Source organism: Haliotis asinina, chromosome 14 (genome assembly GCF_037392515.1).
Source record: "Haliotis asinina isolate JCU_RB_2024 chromosome 14, JCU_Hal_asi_v2, whole genome shotgun sequence".
In the NCBI taxonomy this organism is placed as follows: domain Eukaryota; kingdom Metazoa; phylum Mollusca; class Gastropoda; order Lepetellida; family Haliotidae; genus Haliotis; species Haliotis asinina.
Genome location: NC_090293.1, coordinates 52361418 through 52382820, shown reverse-complemented (window position 1 = coordinate 52382820; position 21403 = coordinate 52361418). Strand labels below are relative to the sequence as shown.

The window sequence follows — 21403 nt, the reverse complement described above, 5'->3', positions numbered from 1 at the left end:
TATCTGGCGTGTTGCTAAGTGTGGCTTAAAACTAAATTCACTTACACACTCCAACCGCAGGCAGCAGACGCAGAAGTGTTGGCACATTCATTGAGCGACTGGAACTTCAAGGGGAGGCAACTGACCCTGATGATCCGACCTCCCAGGAAGGGGAGATAACCCGGACATGGACATGTGTACTTCTTCAGGTAACATACCTTTGACGCTTTTGAATGCATTTTCAGCAATACTAAAGGCAACAACAGTCACAACACCCACTCCGTTTCCGAAAAAAATCCGCATCCACTGTAAGATCTGGCACAGACGCTAAAACACACGTACTGCAATAATCTCACTTGATTTCATCTCATGTCGCATTTTTTATTCAAGTTAAGAATGTGAATGCCGTCATATTGTTGACTCTACCGTCTGCGTACCGATCACATGGAGTCTAATAACTCACGTCAGCTTTTTCTGTAAACTGTAAAGAGGTAGATGGACTTCTTGCATAGATGTTTTAAAAGTTTCAGACCTCTCAGTTTGTCAACATTACTTCCCCACCCCCACCCCCACCCCCAAGTCTGAGTAGCACAGACATCACACCTGTCAATACATGATTTTCCGCCAAAATCTGTGTAGCACAGCGATCAAACCTTCGCTTGGCGGCTGTCTTTATTGACACTAGCACACTCAGTTATGAAGGTTTACCTGACTGTCTACTGTGAGAAGGCGGATTCAGCAAGGGAAGGTAAAAATAAAATTCCCCCGAGCCGTCGATGCATCCAGGATAGTGGAGATTTATCGGAACCTTTACCCTGGATGATGCCAAGCACGCTGCATACGTTATTGATTATGTGATACATACGTTATTGATTATGTGATACATACGTTATTGATTATGTGATACATATGTTTCAACCTCTCCTTCTAGGACCCCAGCAAGCTCTGTAGTGGAATGTCAGGCCAAGTCGAACAGGATTCCTTGATTCTGAGTCCAGCGAATTTCGCCACGGACGGCACGTGCGTTTTCACCTTCACCGCCTCCAAGGGCGTCGGAGAGAGTCGGAGAACAGATAGGGAATCTGTCACAGTCGAGTTCGTACAGGGCGACATCTGTGATGTGAGTATGGGGGGGGGGGGGTGCATCTACAATGTGAGTATAGAGGGTGTAACCGCGATGTGAGTAGGGGAGGGGGTGGGGGGTGGGGAGGGTATCTGTGATGTCAGTATAGAGGGTGTATCAGCGGTGTGAGTATTGGGGGTTATCTGTGATGTGAATATGGAGTGTTTATCATTGATGTAAGTATGGAGTGTGTGTAGTGAGTAATGTGTGTTGTTTTTGTGTGTGTGGTGTTATGTTGTGTGCGCGTTGTGTGTCCGCGTGTGTCAAGAATCTGTGTGTGTGTGTGGTGTGAATCTCTGTATGTGTGTGTGCGTGTGCGTGTGCGTGTGCGTGTGCGTGGGGTGAATCTGTTTGTGTGAGTGTGGTGGGTGATATGAGGTGCATGGGGATGTGAAGTGCCTGGGGTGCATGAGGGCGTGAGGTGTCTGTGTACATGTGAGTCATTGGACCATTTCAGGTGAAGATGAAGATTAGCACAGAAAAAACCTTGTATTCCGCATCAGAAGTCATATTGGCCGTTGCACGTTGTGAAACCACACAAGAAGTTGCCTTTCAGTGGCTTAGCTCGGCTGATGAAGACGGTAAGAAAAAAAGCTCTCAATAACATTGTTACGTGTCCCAAGAAATTGCATTGTCTTTCCATCTTAATGAGTAAAATCTCTTTCCCGAATCTTAACAGGAACAAAGTTACGTAACTACAGCTCCACTGAACACTTTGAATGCAAGGGTGGCATGATGGTAAAGGCGTCTGCTTGTCAGACCAGAGACAGGTTCTGTTCCGCTGATGCGTAACATAAGAAACAACTTTGGCATCTACCATTGCTGGAATTTATCATCACAAACTGGCCCCCGCGGTAGATTTCGCTTGTGTGAGATCATTCGATACCTGCATTGTAGATATCGCAACAACTGACTTTCATATTTATTTTACGTCATCAGTTAATTTGACATGCTTTGACAATGCTTTGACATAACTAAGAAAACAGTTGACAAAGTTTATGACACCACAATACGATCTCTGTAACTCTAATGAACTAGTGTTGATATACTTGATTTCAGGAGTCACTTGGGTGAAGTTCTCAAAAATATCTAAAACATACAGAATCGTAACCCTAAGAATTCTTAACTTTGATCGCAGCCAATGTGTTAATTGGACAAACAAAATATTGCTATTGTAAAAAAACAAACTGTTTTGCTTCGATGAATCGATATTTTTGTTAAGTTCCTGTTTTTAGAAACTTAATTACTGTGTCAAATCCTACATATTGTCTTGGAAATTGATTTGCCTGCCATTATTTCACGTCAGTACTGAAATATCTTGATAAACGTGCACATATAACATGCTTACAGACAGTGCCACAAGGGGGAGCCACTTATCAAACAAATGAAGCGGTGACTTGATATTTGTATTACATAATTAGATTCGGGACACATTGTTCTACCAATGATACCAAATTTAGCAATTTCTTACATTTTGATATTTTGTATCCAGTCTTCTTAAGAATGAGTTTAACGAGTAAATTCGTAAGGCTACGAACGTTTCGAGAACAGTTAGCCAGAGAACAGTTAGCCAGAGTACATTAGCCAGAGAACAGTTAGCTAGAGAACAGTTAGCCAGAGAACAGTTAGCCAGAGACGGAGAAATCAGGACAAAGTATCAAAACGCATTTTCCGTTTGTTTCAGGTTTCGACTTTATCGAACTGAGTCCTGACACAGCAGACGTTAGTTTATCACAAAGCAAGAAGTTCTACCAGAGCAGTTTGATGATAAAGAAAGGTAGACATTTTTCAATACGAAAATCAATGCGATATTGTGAACATTGACACAATAAGTGCTATTTGCTTGCATTTACTACTAGTATTTTAGTGAAGTATTTTCTAAACATATATTTCTTCTTCTTACACTGCACTAAGATAGCAATAAATGGCATACTTGAAAAGCATCAGTAAACTATCTGTAAGTCTTTAATGCAGGGAATTCCGTTACGAGAAACTATCACGTACTGCTGATAAGTGTGTGTCTGGCAGCAACCAGTTTAGCAAGTGATACTTCGTTTCTGAAGGTAGTTTTGGAAGTCTGTCCCCTTTAATCCAGCGCAGCACATATATGATTACATTTCCTTATTCCCCTCATCCAGTACGTGATCATGTTTGACTGACACGACACATAAAGGTATCTTCGGATCCTGTTCTGTCCTTATCTTAGAATGGAGAGTGGTCACTGGAAGATATCAAATATGGAAACGTAACGTAGGTGAAGGCGGGTGCAGAGGGTAATGTCCTATTAACTCCCCATTCCTGATAAATCCTGACCTCCCGCTGTCCGGAGACACTACACCACAGAGGCGGTGGTCCTTCCCGGCATTAAATTCACGTGTTGTTTGTTCAGGGAAACTAAACCCAGGGTCCACGTACAGACTTGTCGCCAACGTCATCTACCCTGACAAACAGGAGAGTAGTTCAGCCATCGACTTTTCCGTCAGCCCGGGGATTAAGAACTGTGAGCTAGTAGCTGCAGAGTACACGGCATACGACAAGGTAAGCTTTCTACTCCTGTCTTATTGAGAGTCAGGACATCTAGTGACTGACATCATGAGCAATTTGAGTGCCTGAGTTGAGTTTTATGCCACTTTTAGCATTTTCCCGGCAATATCACTGCGGGGAACACAGAAGAGAAATGGATTTCACATACTGCCCACATGATGTTGGGAATTAAGTCCAGGCCTCTGGCGTTAGGAGTGAACGCTATAGCCACTCAGCTACCCAATCTGGGACACACAATTAATCTAACATTTGGGGAATATTTTAATAATGTCATAATTTTCCGCAGATATTCCTTGATACTGAGAACTGCGAGAGTATTGAGGCCCTCAATTACCAGTACTTCTACAAGAATGGACCTGGTGACAATGACCTGACGTTCATCAACAAGGGCAAGAGAATCGAACTCCAAGGCCCCCAGGCAACCGTCGCAGATGAAATCACCTTTGTAGTCAAGGTAATATACGTTGCTAATTTGTGTTGTATTGGTGACAAAACAGGATTGCAATATATTGCGATATAGGTGTCCATATTATTACGATACGATATATTGTATATATACGATATATATATACGATATATACGATATATACCTCGAGTGTTTGACAGTGAGTGTTTGACAGTGAGTGGCACTAATTGTGCATGTCAGTCCCATTTTCTGCACTGTAAGTCCCTAAACATATATTATGCTTTTGGTAACAGCAAAATTAGGCTGCATAGTAATGGATACTATTTTTATTTTTATGCAATTTATAGAATTACAGGATGCAGCTTTGTCATTGAATAACGGAGGAAAACGTGTTGTGAATAAAAATTTGAGTAGATTTCAATTTAAACCGTAAAGACAATCACAAAAACATCATAAATCATCACCACCACCACCACCACCACCACCACCACCACCATCATCATCATCATCATCATCATCATCATCATCATCATCATCATCTGCATCATCATCATCATATGCATCTTCGTCATCATCGTTGTCGGCATTGCTGAGTGATAACACAACAGTCACACCCTTGTTCACGTTAATATAGTCTGTAATGCAAGGAACAAGACTCGACCCTGTTAGAGGCTTAACGCTTCAGGTTAGACAGGTGCTCGTAGCGTAAGACATTACAATCATCTCTCTTCCATTCAAGGTGCGTGGTGTGGAGACGGGCGAGTGGGAATTGTTCCGCAAGACTGTGACGGTTCAACCACTGGGTGAGTCGGACAAGGCAGCAGTCAAAGCGGCCCTGGAGGAAGCGGTGGAGGACCAACTGAAGGCCGGTGAGCCAGCAAATAATACATACATTCTTATACTACCCATCATTAGACTAACAGGTATAAATATAGCGACTTACTTCAGTTAGATGTTCTAAACCAGATTTTGCCAAATATTAAATATTGTGTAATGGTACGGTGTACAGGTGACCTGACGTATCGTAAAACATGAGTTCAGTATATGATGAAAATCCGCGAAAATTGGCAAATTCGTAACACAACTATATACCACCACGCAGAACGATATGTGGACGTGTTTTTCAGCAATTTGATGGCGTCTGAGTTTTGCGTTGATAAACATCATTGTCATAAGTACATAGCATTTTTTTTCTCCTGACGACACACATTCCACTCGCGGGGATTCTTGTACCCACAACGAACTACTCTGGGGGTCTAACTTTAAACATGCAAACTGTGGAAGTAGAGCAAAACGAAACGGGGATCTAAAATATCAAGTCTAATTGTTAATACACCGGTTCGATTCCTCACCTGGGTACAATGAATGAAACCCATTTCTGGTGTCCTCCGCCGTGATTTTGCTAGAATATTGCTAAAAGCGGCGTAAAACTGAACTGACAGACTTACCCAAAGCACACACGCACGCGCGAACGCACGCATACACAAAATACACTGGGGATTATTGTACACAGATATACTCTTGCGTATACACACAGACACACATGCACTCTCGAGCGCACACTGACACACACATACACCATCATATATGCTAAGCTTATGAAGAATGTCTTCATATGATCCTCTCTACTACATTCCGGGTGAAGGCTGGTTGGTTAAAGCGAAGTCTAGTGGTGAAAGCGTTCGCTCGTCACGCCGAAGGCCAGGGTTCGATTTCCCAAGGGCATAATGTGTGCAGCGTAAATTTGGTGAATCCCGTCGTTATATTGCTGGACCATTGCTAAAAGCGCCAAAAAATAAACTCACTCACTCACTCATGTTCCGGATTATTTTGACAAATAGTACATGTAAGTTAATTAGGCAGAAGCCAAGGAGGTGGTGGATTAACTGGAGGGAAACCAGTGGTGACAGAAGCAGGTGAAAATAAAGGAATTGATTAACCATAAAGCCTTGTTATCCCATACAACAAATATGAACGTTTATGTTTATGAGATTTCGTATTTTCGGAAACTGCTTTTCTTTTACTGTTCACTGTACGTGTAAGTTAGTCTTTGAATGAAAGTTTGTGTTTGTTCCAGGGTCGCCAGATAACGCCGCCGCAGTTGCTGCAATAGTATTGACGGGATTCGCATCAGATGAAACACTGGTACGCAGAAAGAGGAGTACTGGTGCTCACCTGAGCCACGTCATTCTGGACGCTGCGGCCAACATCATCAACACCACTGACGAAGGTGTTGACGTCGCAAGTGTACGAAAAGTGATGACATCCTTTGAGGCTTTGAAGTACTCAGGCCTTTCAAATGAAGACAAGCAAATGTTTGTGGAATATATGGGGGTCCTTGCTCAGATTCTCATTTCTGAAGATGAACCCTTGCCGAGTCGGTCATTGCAGAAGATGGGTGCAATGGTGGATGAGTCAAGGGTGGACGGCATTGTAACTGAATCAGCGGTCAGTGGCCTGAGGCAGGGGCTTGAAATGGGGATGATAAGCGGCTTGAACCTTGGCGATGAAGTGGTCAACACATTCCCTGACAGAGACGTGAAGACTACAATGGTTCCTGCAGGTGTGAGCGTCGTCTCTGGAAAGAATGGAACTGATGACGTCAAACTGATTCCTGGCCAGTCTTTCGCTACCAGGTACCCTCTATCCTGAAATCTTTATACAATACAAGAACAAACTATATACTGAACAGCTAAGGGAATTCTGTTTTTGCGATTTATAATTTTCATGCATTCCATGGAAACAATTCAAACTTAGTCTAAGAAAACAATGAGTAACTGTCAGATGATTTTGTCCTTTCAAACATGTGGGGACCGGGGGGATATATCATCTTCTGATGACTCTTGTTTATGGATTTTAAAGTAATCTTTGAGAGTCTGTTTTTGCCTGATTCGTTATGAATACTCGCCTAAATATCCAAAGAATGCAAGCAACATGTTCCTAGAAAAACCTACAAGCCTCCGAGTCTGGTGTCAATTACCGACAAAACCAAAAAAAAAATCGGAATACTTCCAAAATGACATATTTCGAGAGGCTATAAGTCCGCAAATGTTTACAAATATCCCGACAGAGGAAGAGAAAGGCTTCTTTCTTATGTCCTTCCCCTAAGTTTGACTAAGGTTGTTTTGCCAGGAAGCCTTTCATGTATCAGTTAGGAGTCGCCATTAATGGGGACGGCGTATTGGGGAGAAGACATCTTGACTGAATGAACTTATGTTTTCGGATCAAAAAGTATATGGTACAACAGTGAGATGATACTCATGAATTTAGAAATTGTCTTCAGTAATCCATACATGTCGTAAGAGGCGACTAACGGGGTCGGGTGGTCAGGCTTGCTGACTTGGTTCACACATGCCATCGGTTCCCAATTGTGTTGATCGATATTCGTAATGTTGATCACTGGATTATCTGGTCCAGACTAGATTATTTATGGGCCACCGCCATATAGTGTGAATATTGCCGAGTGCAGCATTAAACAAACCTGAGGATTCTGTTTGATTCGAAACTATTGTCACTTAAGACATGATTATGTGACTTTAACGTCTTTTGAGTCAACGAGTGAATATAGTGTTGTGCCGCATTGAGCAATACTCCGGCAACATTACAGCAGGGGACACCGGAAATTTGCTTCACACATTGTAGCCATATGGGGAATCGAACCCGGATCTTGCTTGACAAGCCGACGCTTTAACCACCCCACCGTCCACGTGTATGTTTGATCTATGCATGGCGTTGTGTGAATTTCACTTTAAGTTCAGCACTGTTCCAGTAATGTGTACGGTAGGGGCACTATTTCCAAATTGTACCCATTTCAGGAACCGATCCCAGGTTTTCGGCGTGACAAGCAAATTTTTAAATCACGATTCTACCTCATTCCCTTTCACTTATCTTACATACGTCGCAAACAATCATCACTCCCCTCAAACACGTTTCATTGGCTATGTTTTGTTTCCATTTAAAGGTTTTCGGGTAGCGTCAAGCTAAAGCTGGTTACATATGCCGAGGGGGTGGACACCCTATCTTCTAGTGACATGGCGGACAAAAGGACAGCTGACATCTTTTCAGTGTCTGTGTACGACAGCATAACTGGTACGTAGACAATTATCTTACATCACACATAAATCTTTTCTGATTGCCTGAGCGCTCTTCTATCATGTACCCTACTTACAAGACAGTAACATTATTGTGTAGCCTGCTTACAAGACAGCAACATTACCGTGTACCCTGCTTACAAGACAGTGACATTACTATGTACCCTGCTCACAAGACAGTAACATTACTGTGTACCCTGCTTACAAGACAGTAACATTACTGTGTACCCTGCTTACAAGACAGTAACATTACTATGTTAGCGGATGCAAATTACTGAGGTAGCCAGACAACTATGCAAATTTTTAAAAAAAAGTTAAAATAAACATGGCTTGTTTGTCGCTGTCCACACCGATCGTCAACAACAACAGAGATGGAACAAAAAACCTTTACCAGCAATGCTGTTTGAAACATTACTGTTATCGTTTCAGGTATGGAACAGGTAGTATCAAGCCTGTCTGAAGAGGCAGTCATCTGCCTACCGAAGAGGAAGACTGTTCCAGGATATCAAAGCTCAGCTATGTACTTCGATCACACCGCTAACCAGTGGCAAACCACAGGAGTGACGCTCATGACAGTGCTTCCTCCAGAATGTGCAGGACTGGACATGTTCGCTATGGCGTCATCTCATTTCACGGAATTCTCAGTTTTTGCAACCACTGGTCAGTTTCATTTTGTAGTTCGTCATGCCCATGTCACATGGGACCGATGGGGTAGCCTATTGGTTAAAGTGTTCGCCCGTGTTGGATTCCTCACATAGGTACAATGTGCAATGTATGATGCCATTTCTGGCGTCCGTGATATGATGTTGCTGGAATGCGGCATAAAATAAAACTCACTCACTCACTCATATAAGAAATTATAATAATCAGCGTATTTATATAGACTGTATATATATGTATTATAAGCACACAGGAATAAAACTAAGGACAAAGTCTGGATGTCACACAGTTCAGAGTTCAGGTACAGAAAGCTAGTTGAAACAGGAAGCTTTTTAATGTTATACAGAATGACTGGAGAGATGGTTAGTCTGTCACATGTGCTGGGAGGTTGTTCCATCCTACAGCAGCGATGTAGGAAAAACGTCTCTGTCCATTGCGAGCAGTTTAGCCTTAAAAACGGTCACGTTGCACTCACTACTGCTGTCAGAAGATTCTGGCTGATGCATTCATATAGCTAACCACTAGATCATTCGTTGTGCGATGTAGAGTTAAATTGTATGGAAGTACTATTGATGTTCATTGTGTCTTCCCATAGTTGATATCCTTTAGACCGCAGTTTGCTCTAGGACGCTTTGGCCACGGGGACAAGGTGCCCAGATATCGAATCAGAAGGGACCTGTGAAGGTCCGGGTTAAAAATTTGGCCGCTAGTAACCCATACTTGTCGTAAGAGGCGACAAACGGGAGCGGGTGGTCGGGATCGCTGACTTTATTGACACATGTCATCGTATCCCAATTGCGTAGATCGATCCTCATGCTGTTGATCAGTCTGGTCCAGACTCGATTGTTTGCAATCCGCCACCATATAGTTGAATATAACTGAGTGCGGCGTAAAACTAAAAGCATTCACTCAATCACGAATCAGACGGTTTAGGCATTCGAATTTTCTCACAAGACCGAGAAGCCGTTAGGTAGCAATGTATGGTTATTTGGTCATGTGTATGTCATACTTTATAGATTCATGTAAGTGCTAAGTCCCTGATGTAATTCCTGTCCTGTTTCAGACTACAACGAATGCTTGTATGATACACCTTGTGGAGATCACTCCTGCCAAAACACCGACGGCAGTTTCCAGTGCACATGTGCAAGCGGCTCCACGGGCCAGTACCCACGGTGTACTTTCAGTATGTGCCGCAGTTTTTGTCTCACTGTTTAATGAAACGTGTTGCTAAGGACAGACAGCTGCACTCACACGCAGTGATCAGTTTGCAAAACACCAATGCTACAGCCTAATTTGCATATCAGATGTTCGGATGCATCTCATCTTTCTCAACAAGCATAAGGATTCTGAGATCAGAGAAGGCCGTCCCAATGAGAGCTACGTAATGTTTGGCTAGTTCGTTTTAAATCTACTGTAGCTGCCATCGTGAGGTTACTGGAAACGCAGAGAGGGACAACGACATTAGTATCTATGTCGAAACGTCGCACTCACTGAATAAAAGAAGTTGTATATCCATAAATCATAGTCCTCTCCCTTCATCTACTCAACTTCTAGAATTCCTATCAAAACGTTCACTCTTCATGCCGAAACCCCGGTTTCGATCCAGACATGATATATATTTATTGAGTGTTTCGGCCTCATAGCCTAGAGTACAATTGTAGTTGATAGAACACTTGCCACGTGGTGAACAATACAGCAATGTATTTCCATCTCAGAAGAAACAGGTTTTTAAGCTCACAGGTTTTTAAGGCGAGTGCTCGTAACAATATTCTCACTATTTGTATTAATATATTACACACGATTTTTCCTGTAGGGGATTAATATTGGATAGGTATATGGGATATGGCAACAAACTAAGTCATGACAGATTAACAATGAATTAAATTAAAAAAACAATTACGGAAAAGTTCTGTTATGAATAATGGTGTGTTCTTAAACTTATGGTACAAGATAATCCACATTTGCAGAACCCTGTTAAGCTGAAACCTCCCGAGCCATCACTGAACAATTGTAAATTGAGACGCTGTTACATCGAAAGGTTCAGTTTTCATTAGGGTTTTACTGTTTACGTGTTTTGTTCTTGTGGGAAGCGCATTTCTGAGTGAGAGTCAAAGCAGTCTTCTTGTCAGTGAGTTAGGTCCTTGTTGTTGTATTGATCAATGAAATGATCTTAAAATATCTTCTCATGTAGAACATGTCCAAATATTAATGCATGGATATATTCCAATATATTATTACATTCATTTGATGTGAAGCCTCCCATGGCTGCGAGCAGTTGGTGTTTATATTACATGAAGTATTGTAATGGCATTAAAGCACCTGCTGATATGTCTGATGGGTCTGTGGCCTTCAGTCCATAATGGATTTAGAATATGAATCGATATCGGTATACTATGCATTTGGTGGCTTTTTTGGACGAGTGTTGCAGCGCAGAGATACTTGCTTTAAATCATGGCATATATTGGCTTATTTCAGCGGCACCCAGATGTACTTACGCTCCCTGCAATGGCGGTACATGTGATGATTCCACGACTCCTTTGTGCAGCAACTGCCCACAGTTCCAATTCGGAAACTTCTGTGAATTTCGTGAGTTGTTTGTAACATTTTATCAAATGCACCGTTGTCATTCAGTCTATTAGATAATGGAGACACAGAGAAGTGTGTTGTGTCATCCCTGCATTTTCTTTGTTACATTCCACGTCCATTCCACGTGCATACTCAAAACGGTTTGTTTTTTCTCCCTCGATCATTTGATGTCAGTATCAACTCCCTGGGGTCATACAGCTCGTGCAACCACTCAAGGTACCCACTCACAGCTGAGTGGACAGGGACACAGTACTTTGTCCAAGTTTTACTGTACGTTGCTGTACCAGCAAGTAGCTGTTTGCGCGCATCCATGTGGCCCCCATCTGGTCATTTTACCAACGAATGCTTGTGTTCTTTTAAGTGCACATGGTCGTGCACTGTACACTAAGGCTTGTAACAACTCTGAAAGAGGCTGCACTCAAGCTGACTGCAAGTTGACTCACAGTTGGATATCTAGCCCGGGGCTTTCGGCAGCTCCACCACCACGTTATAACATGGTTTCGTTATAACATTCGGTTCGTTCGTTCCTTGCCAACACATCATAATCGACAATTTGGACGCGGTTATCTATTTATAACACTTTGCTTCTAAATGCAGCTTAAAAGCACACTAACGACAAGCGGTGATCGTCTCGGCCCTAACTGATCAGTTACAAAACACATGAATGCATTCTGTTTTTTAAGTCAAGAATTACAAATTGTAAAAGCCGATGAAAATATTAGAAATAGATGCAGAGAGACGTTCTCAAGATATTACCGGGTATTGTGCTCGCAATGAAGACAGTCCTGGAGACGGCATCGTGCATAATAGAAGCACGCTTACTAGAAATGAAGGGATAAAACTCGGCCACATCTACACTGTAGACCTGTTCAAAGAGACGGACAGCGAGGTTAGATCCGATTCGACTCTTACCAAAAATATGACCTTACTGAAATGTATACATTTCATCTTACCTTACATGTAAAATACTGCTATCTGTTTCTACAATACATGCTTAACAAACATTCGTGTTCCTCGCTATGGACGGGTACAACTGGAAAAAATATATCCGGGTATGAATTGACAACCGCGTATCTGCCTAACTCGGGTATAAGTTTCCTTCTCACGTGGTATTAAGGTTCGCATCGAGTGACACAATTATGAGTTTAGAAGTAAACAAATAAGCGTCTAGTTTGACTGTCCGAGTAAACAATGGTCACCACCCATTTCGCTTCGTGTTCTGAAGAGATGTTACAGCCAAACGTTCTAAACTAATCCCACAAAACACCAGAAAGCGAATAATGTGTCTGAAAAAAGCAGTTTAAAGGACATCTTGCACAAAGGGACAAGAAATAAATATCATATGAATATCAAAGGTTCGCATACTCTGGCTCTAGCTAGATGCTTTGTCATTTCTACATAGATATCAGACCTCATACAGGTGGCTGACACAAGATACTAACTTTGGAGAATATTTCGCACAACCTCCAAAGACACTGAAGTCTCCGCCGTATTGTGGAGACTTTGACAGAATGGATGTATTACTCCCCAAACAAAGTGCACAAGTATTTCTGCATTCCAAATCAATTCCAACCATTCGGATCAATTCTTGTAACTTGCCAGAATGTTTTAAACATGTTCAAAACTTTCGACGTACATTCGAAGTGGACTAATATTGAACGGCATTTGAGGTGCATTCGAGCAGAACTTTAAATATTCTTAATGCATTCTGCATTCGAAATATTTTACTGCATTCGAACTGCATTCTAAGTATTTTGAACGTATTCGAGGGAGAATAGAAAAGACAAGCCACTTCAGATCCTTCAGGATGTCTTGTATGCGCCTCGAATGACTTCAGGTAGAATATTCTTTAAATGTATCGGAATATTGTGCCCGATGTCTCGGAATATTTTGCCTGAATTTGGAATAGAGGTCGAAAGTTTCTCAGATACACTGCGAATACAGTCAGAATATAGTGAAACGTCAGATAGCAACTGGGATTCGCATCCTGTTTACAAAGCTTCAAAATAGTGTATCTTGACATTCTCTCCCGAATGTGGTTCGAATTTTCGAACTATTTTGCACTAGTTGATTTTGCTTAATTCCTGTCTGTTCGAAATAGGTGTGAAGTAGCCTTTAAGAATTGTACACTTCTTTTACAGACAAAGGTCAGTTCATGTTCTCCAGTCCGGTTTATTCCGCTTCCGAGTCGGAAGGAGAAATTTATGTAACGATCGTCCGGAATAACGGCCACGATGGAGAAGCTAATCTGACGCTCACAATCACGGGGGGCGATGCATCACCGGTCAATGATTACGAAAGCCCCGACGGAAACACACTGCACTTCGTTAATGGGGAAACTGAAAAATCATTTACGATAGGACTTGTAGATGATACGGTAAGGAAATAATTCTTGTCATTCTTCAAACTATGCATGCATGTATGTATGTATGTATGTATGTGTGTGTGTGTGTGTGTGTGTGTGCGTGTGTGTGCGTGTGTGTGTGCGTGCAAGCATGCATGCACGTAAGTAGTATGGATGGATGGATGGATGGGTGTGTATGAATTAATGGATGGATGGATGGATGGATGCATGTCTCTCTGTCTGTCTAGGTCCAGCTATATGTTAGTATACTCCTCGAACTTGTTTCCAAATGATAACGTCCAGGTAGGTATAAAAGGAACCGTATGTAGCTGATCCCTGTAAAACTGTGACTAGCTATAATAGTCGCTTGTCAGACAATTTGTAGGATTTGCCGACGATAGACGACGGACCTTACAGATGTAAACGTACATAAGTCTGTTTGCAAATCAGTTTGAGTAACTGTATATTAGTAGATCGAAAAGGTAATCGAAACAGTGGGAATCGAAAATTGTTTTTGTGAAACTCGAGGGTTATGTGACAAGACAGATCAAGGTCCAAACATATTTTTTTTACAATGCTGATAAAAAAGAAACGTCGGTAAAATCATATGAGGTATTATCAGGACAGTAGTATTGGGGAATGTAATGACATGTGATTGGAAGACCGACCTATAATGACACATTTAATGTTATTTTTAGCCTAAGATGTAGTCGATATCCACTTGGCAGCTTAGACTCTCCACTTACTAATGTTTTGTCTGATGGAAGAAAAGCCTGGAGAAGAGGGTTTGCGGTACCATGGGTTGAGTAACATATTTGTTTTTCTTTATTAGCAAGTGGAAGAAGTGGAGTCCTTTCAGATCCAGTTCGACCTGGGAGGTGAACAGTCGGGATCCGCTATTGTTAACATCACAGATAACGACACCGGTATGACTCGCTTGGAAAGCTCTTCTTTTCAACGGGAAATTAATTATTAATATATGTTAATGTAAATTTATATATCAAACCGTCCTTGAAATGCACCTACATTGAGAGCAAAATGAATGATTAAAATGTTAATATATTTAAAAAAAATATTGAAACCTGTTATTTGAAATATATTCATAGCAGATATTGAAAACTGTTATTTGTTAAATGTAGCTCTATTGTTTGTTATGTTTGTCTATGCTCATAGCGTGTAAATGCTTATCCATATAGTTTATGAATAAACCCCAGTTAACCCCATTTGTGATACATAATGGAAATAGCCTCAACAGCTAATCGTCTTTCTGACCACAAAACCTAGCAATCGTTAAATAATTTTAATGAATTTTGAAATTGTGTCCTAGTCTCCACGATAAAGAAATCACCCATATATTCATAATCCCTTTCTTTTTTCCTGATTTATGTCTATATATGTCAATAGATGGTACTACACCTAATACCTGTTAACACGATTCTGAGATAGTTGAATGTATTTCCATTCTAGAATATGCTAGATTCGAAACAAAACTGCTTGTCTTACTTCAGAGATTAACGAATGTCTATCTCCCTCCGCATGTCCTGTTGGTATGGTATGTACAGATACGGCGGCTTCCTTCACTTGTGCGCCGGGTAAGTATACGTTTATATTTATACTCTAATGTCATGTCTTACACAAGCTTCATAAAGCCTTAACAAGTACACGTTTATATTTATACTCTAATGTCATGTCTTACACAAACTTCATAAAGCCTTAATAAGCACACGTATTTATTTATGCTATAATGTCATGTCTTGCACAAGCTTGATTAAGCCTTAATAAGTACACGTTTATATTTATACCATAATGTCGTATCTTACACAAGCTTGATAAAGAATACTTACATTAAAGCACACAACAACTCTAAAGCTATCGGGTTTTAATGATTATAATATGTTTTTCCCTGGCTAACATTAGAACAAGCGTATTCACTATTTACATGCCAAATTAGGGAGGACAAAATTCTTTGTGTCCGAAAATGAATATACGTGTTGAATAGAGTTGATAATGAGGTGGACATTAATTCTCTCTGTTTGAAAGGATGGGATGTGTTTTAGTGAAATAAGCAAACAGGGTAATCTTTTTGGAATACGATAGGGCAGACAAGTAAGCCTGTATACAATGATGCTTTTCAGATAGATCATGTCATTTGTCAATCGTTCGTTTAATAATTACGTAAGTGTTCATGTAATTTTCCAATGACGAGTGAGTGAGTGAGTGAGTAACTTCATTCATACGTCGCTTTTAACCGCATTTCATCAATGTTATGGCGTAGTGCACCAGAAATGGGCTTCCCCCATTTTACCCTTGTGGCGACTCGAGCAAGGCTACCCCACTGCTCATTCGTTTGAGAAACAGCAAAGGAAGTTCCACGTAGTTCCAATATAGTTCCACTCTTTATGACTGGTTTGTTGCAATATTCCATCATGTGGCGCCAATATACTTTGTATATCCCTGCGCATGCAAATGGTATATTTAATATTTAATGATATATTTCATCTTACTTTCCATTACTGAAAATCTGCACTGAAAAGTCCAGTCCTTTTTTCGATTCCAAGTCATCATCATATCAGATGCTAAAATGAGGTCACATCCAGGATGGTGTCCTTTAGAAACACACTGATAATATTGTTCACAGATAAAAAAGAACACTGTTTCACATATTTTTGGTATTAGTAATGTTTGCGTCTTCTTGACCTTTTATATTATGCACAAAAAGAATTTCTACCGTTTCGTCTTTTGTCGGAGGATTGTGGTAACAAGATGCCAGAGAAAATTACGCCACCTTTTAGAAATATGAAGTTGTAGAATTAATTAGTTCTATGTAAAGTTAAAACTGGTCCCTTGTGGTGAATGAACTGTGGTTTGAAGTACCAAGATTTAAGAGCTACATGAGGCCTTCTAACATATAACTGAGAATATGTCACCGGCAATGATTGAATTCTGGACCGAAAGCTGTATCCTCTATCATCTACCTGCAGGAATATTACAAAGCTGATGATCATTCTGCGACAAAAACATATTAGAGACTATTCAAGTATATTCTAAAGCCAAAACAAACGTACACTAAACGCTTAACTTTCGCGAAGCCCTGGCATCATCTCGATATAAGAGTGATCCACAAACACATACTTGGTCATCTCATCACATGGTGAAAAAATGTGGACTTGAACTGAAGGGATAAATTTGCCTCTTTGTACTCCGTTTATGGCGGTGATAGTTATATTATTCATTGTAAGTACACTGTCGTCACGCTCCCATTTGTCCTCGGTGAACTTGGTCTTGTACCCTGATCTCTTACCGCACATCAAAAGAGTGCCAGGGTTCTCCACCGGGAGCACAGTCCTACTGACACTCTGGGTAATGCAGACGGCTGTAGTGTTGGGGAGCCCACATATTCTCCGGATGGTTCATGGAGGATACGTGAGTGGTCCCATTCTCTGACCGGGCTGCGTGTTGAGGGGGCAAGGGCCCTGAGCTGATGATGAGTCTTACCAGTCTGACAGTGCCAGGATCATCCGAACCTTCTCTGCTGCATGTTATCTTTAATGTGTAAAACATTATAATTACATGCACAAAAATCTTTTGAGCAATTACAGATGTTGACGAATGTGACTCCAACCCATGCAACACTAACGCAACTTGTCAAGACCTCCTTAACAGTTACACATGTACCTGTAATGCTGGATATTCCGGCGATGGAATGACGTGTACAGGTTCGTTGTTTCTGCTTTTCATCCATAGAAATAACATAAAATGATGGCAAAATGCACGTGTAGTTCTGGATGTTGTCAGGTTTTTTCCCACTTCTAACGTTCAAGGAATCACAAAACATTCTTCCTCTTAAGCAGCACATCCAGCTCACCAAGCGCATTTACGTGAGAGGTAAATAGATGAGAAAGATGCAGTTACCATTGTCAGATATCAGAGTTCTATCTCAATCCATGTAGCCGGCGCGGAGATTCTTGCAATCATCTAAATATGAGATAAAAGTTATGTTCACTCTTTAGATTATTTTTAAGCATATATAATGAAATTTGCATTAAAAGAACTGTTTGTTATGAACCCAAGAGGAAATGTGCTGACGGAGTAAAAGTGGTACTATTTAATTCTTGGAAACATTTACAGCGATCAACGCGTGTGATTCCAGTCCATGCAGCACTTTTGCCGATTGTGCAGATCACGTGACTAGTTACAGTTGTACCTGTCGACCTGGCTATACGGGCGATGGAATGAATTGTACAGGTTCGTTGTATTTGTCTTTTTGCCTCTAGAAATAAAAAAAATGATGTGAAATGCATGATGCATAGACCTCCTCTTGTTACACTGATTCTATGGTGTAGTCCTAAGTGTTAACTTCCCCCAGAATTGTACAATTCTGTTGAGCGTCTACTTTGCATGGGTAATCTGGTTTCCTTGTGAAATAAAGAATAACATTATATATTTCTAGCATTTGGAAGTTATATTAAGACGTTCCTCATGTATACATGCTAATATATGTTGGGAACAGGTAGTATGGAAGTCCAATTATCTGATCAGGACAATTTGATGCTCATATATATTTTAATAAAGTTTGCTCAGGTGGAACTAATGCCAGCCATTTTCAGTATGCAGCATTTGTTATGAACCAAAGAGGAAATGTGTTAAAGGAGTAACAGTGGTAGTTTTCCATACTTTTGAACATTTACAGCGATCAACGAGTGTGATTCCAGTCCATGCAGCACCTTTGCCGATTGTGCATATCACTTGAGTAGTTACATTTGTACCTGTCAAGCTGGCTATACGGGCGATGGAATGAATTGTACAGGTTTGTGGTATTTGGTTTTCATGCCTAGAGATAAAGGAATGATGACAAATGCGTAGTGCATTGACTTCCAAGTATTATATTTAATCTCTTGTGGAGACATAAGTGCTTCCCCGATGTAGAAAGTTTTATTTGGTTGAGGGTTTAGTTGACAGGAGTACATTTGGTTTCTTGTTAAATGGTGGTATGCAGCTCCGCGTATAGAGTTGAGGTCACAAATCACTGAACGTTGAGCAAGGTTGAAGACGTAGAATACTTGAGTGGGTGACGGTGTTTGGCTGTTTGTCTCCTGAGTCTTTCTAAGACTTCAGTCCTATGCCAGAACCAAGCACATGTGATCTCACTTTAAGCAAGTGAGTTTGTTCCGAATTGCCTCTGTTCTCCCAGCTGAAAACGTGTACGCTTTGGGATACTTCATGTGTCCATTGAATTTCTAGTGTCTCACATGCAGCTTGACTTATCCTGGGTAATGAAATGCTGTGCTTTGAATGGTAGCACTATATGCATTCAGCAAGTGAATGGAGTTGAGCGTATTTGAAATGGAGTTATTATTAAAGAAATAATAGTATTACCGATTTGTATCATTTGGAAGTGACTTTAAGACGTTTCTCAGTAATGGCCACTAATGTAATTGTATTAAGAAGGTACTACAAGGTTTGTTGAAAATAGAAATGATACTACAAATGCTAATACATATTGGGAACAGGTGATATGTTTTATTGCTTTTGAAGGATTTGTGTTTACATGTACAAAAGGCCCCGTGAAGGTCCGGGTTAGAATATTGGCTATCAATAATCCATGCTTGCCATAAGAGGCGACTAACGGGATCGAGTGGTGTGGGTCGCAGAGCTGTTTGACAACTGTAATCGATTCCCAGTTGTGCAGATTGATGCTCATGCTGTTGATGACAGGATTGTCAGGCCCAGTTTCGATTATTTACTGACCACCGCAATATACGTGGAATATTGCTGTTTTGGGTGTAAAACTAAAGTCACTCACTCACGTGTATGAAAGCAGCGGAGTAGGGAAAGTAGGATGTTGTTATCATTGTTAGATATCACCGAGTGTGATCCCAATCCATGTGACAGACATAGAGTTTGTTGCAATCATCTAAATATCAGATGGAAGCCAAAGTCTCTCTTCAGACTATCGTTTAAGATACATATGTCTGAATGAAATTTGAATTGAGGGAACAGTGACTATCTTTTCAATTTGCACTGCGTGTTATGAACTAATGTGGAAATGTGCTACAGTGGTAGAATATAATTCTGTTAAACATACACAGAAATCAACGAGTGTGATTCCAGTCCATGCAGCACTTTTGCCGATTGTGCAGATTACTTGAATAGTTACAGCTGTACCTGTCGACGTGGCTACAGCGGTGATGGAATGACGTGTACAGGTGGGTGGCATTTGCTTTTGAACCATAGGTATAGCTATGATGAGAAATGCAGGGTGCTTGGACCTTGCAGTTAAAGCAATACATGACTTGCAATTTCAATTTGGATTGTTTGTTATGAACCTAAAAGGAAATGTGTTGACGGAGTAAAAGTGGTAGTATCTAATTCTTGGAAACATTTACAGCGATCAACGCGTGTGATTCCAGTCCATGCAGCACTTTTGCCGATTGTGCAGATCACGTGACTAGTTACAGTTGTACCTGTCGACCTGGCTATACGGGCGATGGAATGAATTGTACAGGTTCGTTGTATTTGTCTTTTTGCCTCTAGAGATAAAAAAATGATGTGAAATGCATAATGCATAGACCTCCCCTTGTTACACTGATTCTATGGTGTAGTCCTAAGTGTTACACCCCCTAGAATTGTAGAATTGTACAATTGTGTTTAGCGTCTACTTTGCATGGGTAATCTGGTTTCCATGTGAAATAAAGAATAACATTATATATTTCTAGCATTTGGAAGTTATATTAAGACGTCCCTCATGTATACATGCTAATATATGTTGGGAACAGGTAGTATGGAAGTCCAATTATCTGATCAGGACAATTTGATGCTCATATATATTTTAATAAAGTTTGCTCAGGTGGAACTAATGCCAGTCATTTTCAGTATGCAGCATTTGTTATGAACCAAAGAGGAAATGTGTAAATGGAGTAAAAGTGGTAGTTTTCCATACTTTTGAACATTTACAGCGATCAACGAGTGTGATTCCAGTCCATGCAGCACCTTTGCCGATTGTGCATATCACTTGAGTAGTTACATTTGTACCTGTCAAGCTGGCTATACGGGCGATGGAATGAATTGTACAGGTTTGTGGTATTTGGTTTTCATGCTTAGAGATAAAGGAATGATGACAAATGCGTAGTGCATTGACTTTCATGTATTATATTTAATCTCTTGTGGAGACATAAGTGCTTCCCCGATGTAGAAAGTTTTATTTGGTTGAGGGTCTAGTTGACAGGAGTACCTTGGGTTTCTTGTTAAATGGTGGTATGTAGCGCCGCGTATAGAGTTGAGGTCACAAATCACTGAACGTTGAGCAAGGTTGAAGACGTAGAATCCTTGAATGGGTGACGGTGTTTGGCAGTTTGACTCCTGAGTATTTCTAAGACTTCAGTCCTATAATCCAAGCACATGTAAACTCACCTTAAGCAAGTGAGTTTGTTCCGAATTGCCTCTGTTCTCCCATCTGGTAAAGTGTACGCTTTGGGATACTTCATGTGTCCATTGAATGTTTAGTGTGTCACAGGCAGCTTGAGTTATCCTGGGTAATGAAATGCTGTGCTTTGAATGGTAGCACTATATGCATTCAGCAAGTGAATGGAGTTGAGCGTATTTGAAATGGAGTTATTATTAAAGAAATAATAGTATTACCGATTTGTATCATTTGGAAGTGACTTTAAGAC

General features: G+C 40.8%; 2 protein-coding genes and 1 pseudogene across 2 annotated transcripts in view; all 3 read left to right on the top strand.

Annotated features, from left to right (window-relative positions):
* Positions 1-5187, top strand: part of LOC137260884 (uncharacterized) — a 36946-nt gene extending 31759 nt beyond the window's left edge. The window contains exons 26-33 of the mRNA XM_067798429.1: positions 61-188; positions 911-1099; positions 1560-1683; positions 2787-2879; positions 3492-3640; positions 3933-4100; positions 4792-4921; positions 5180-5187. Coding sequence (XP_067654530.1) covers positions 61-188; positions 911-1099; positions 1560-1683; positions 2787-2879; positions 3492-3640; positions 3933-4100; positions 4792-4921; positions 5180-5187 — 989 coding nt within the window. The remainder of the gene's footprint in view (positions 1-60; positions 189-910; positions 1100-1559; positions 1684-2786; positions 2880-3491; positions 3641-3932; positions 4101-4791; positions 4922-5179) is intronic.
* Positions 5188-8574: 3387 nt separating this feature from the next.
* LOC137260883 (neurogenic locus notch homolog protein 1-like) lies at positions 8575-13720 on the top strand. The gene is made up of 5 exons (XM_067798428.1): positions 8575-8803; positions 9867-9986; positions 11279-11389; positions 13531-13631; positions 13691-13720. Exons 1-5 carry the CDS (start codon positions 8575-8577, stop codon positions 13718-13720), a joined length of 591 nt encoding a protein of 196 aa, XP_067654529.1.
* A 6-nt stretch (positions 13721-13726) lies between these two features.
* LOC137260881 (fibrillin-2-like) overlaps positions 13727-21403 on the top strand; it is a 63068-nt pseudogene continuing 55391 nt past the window's right edge.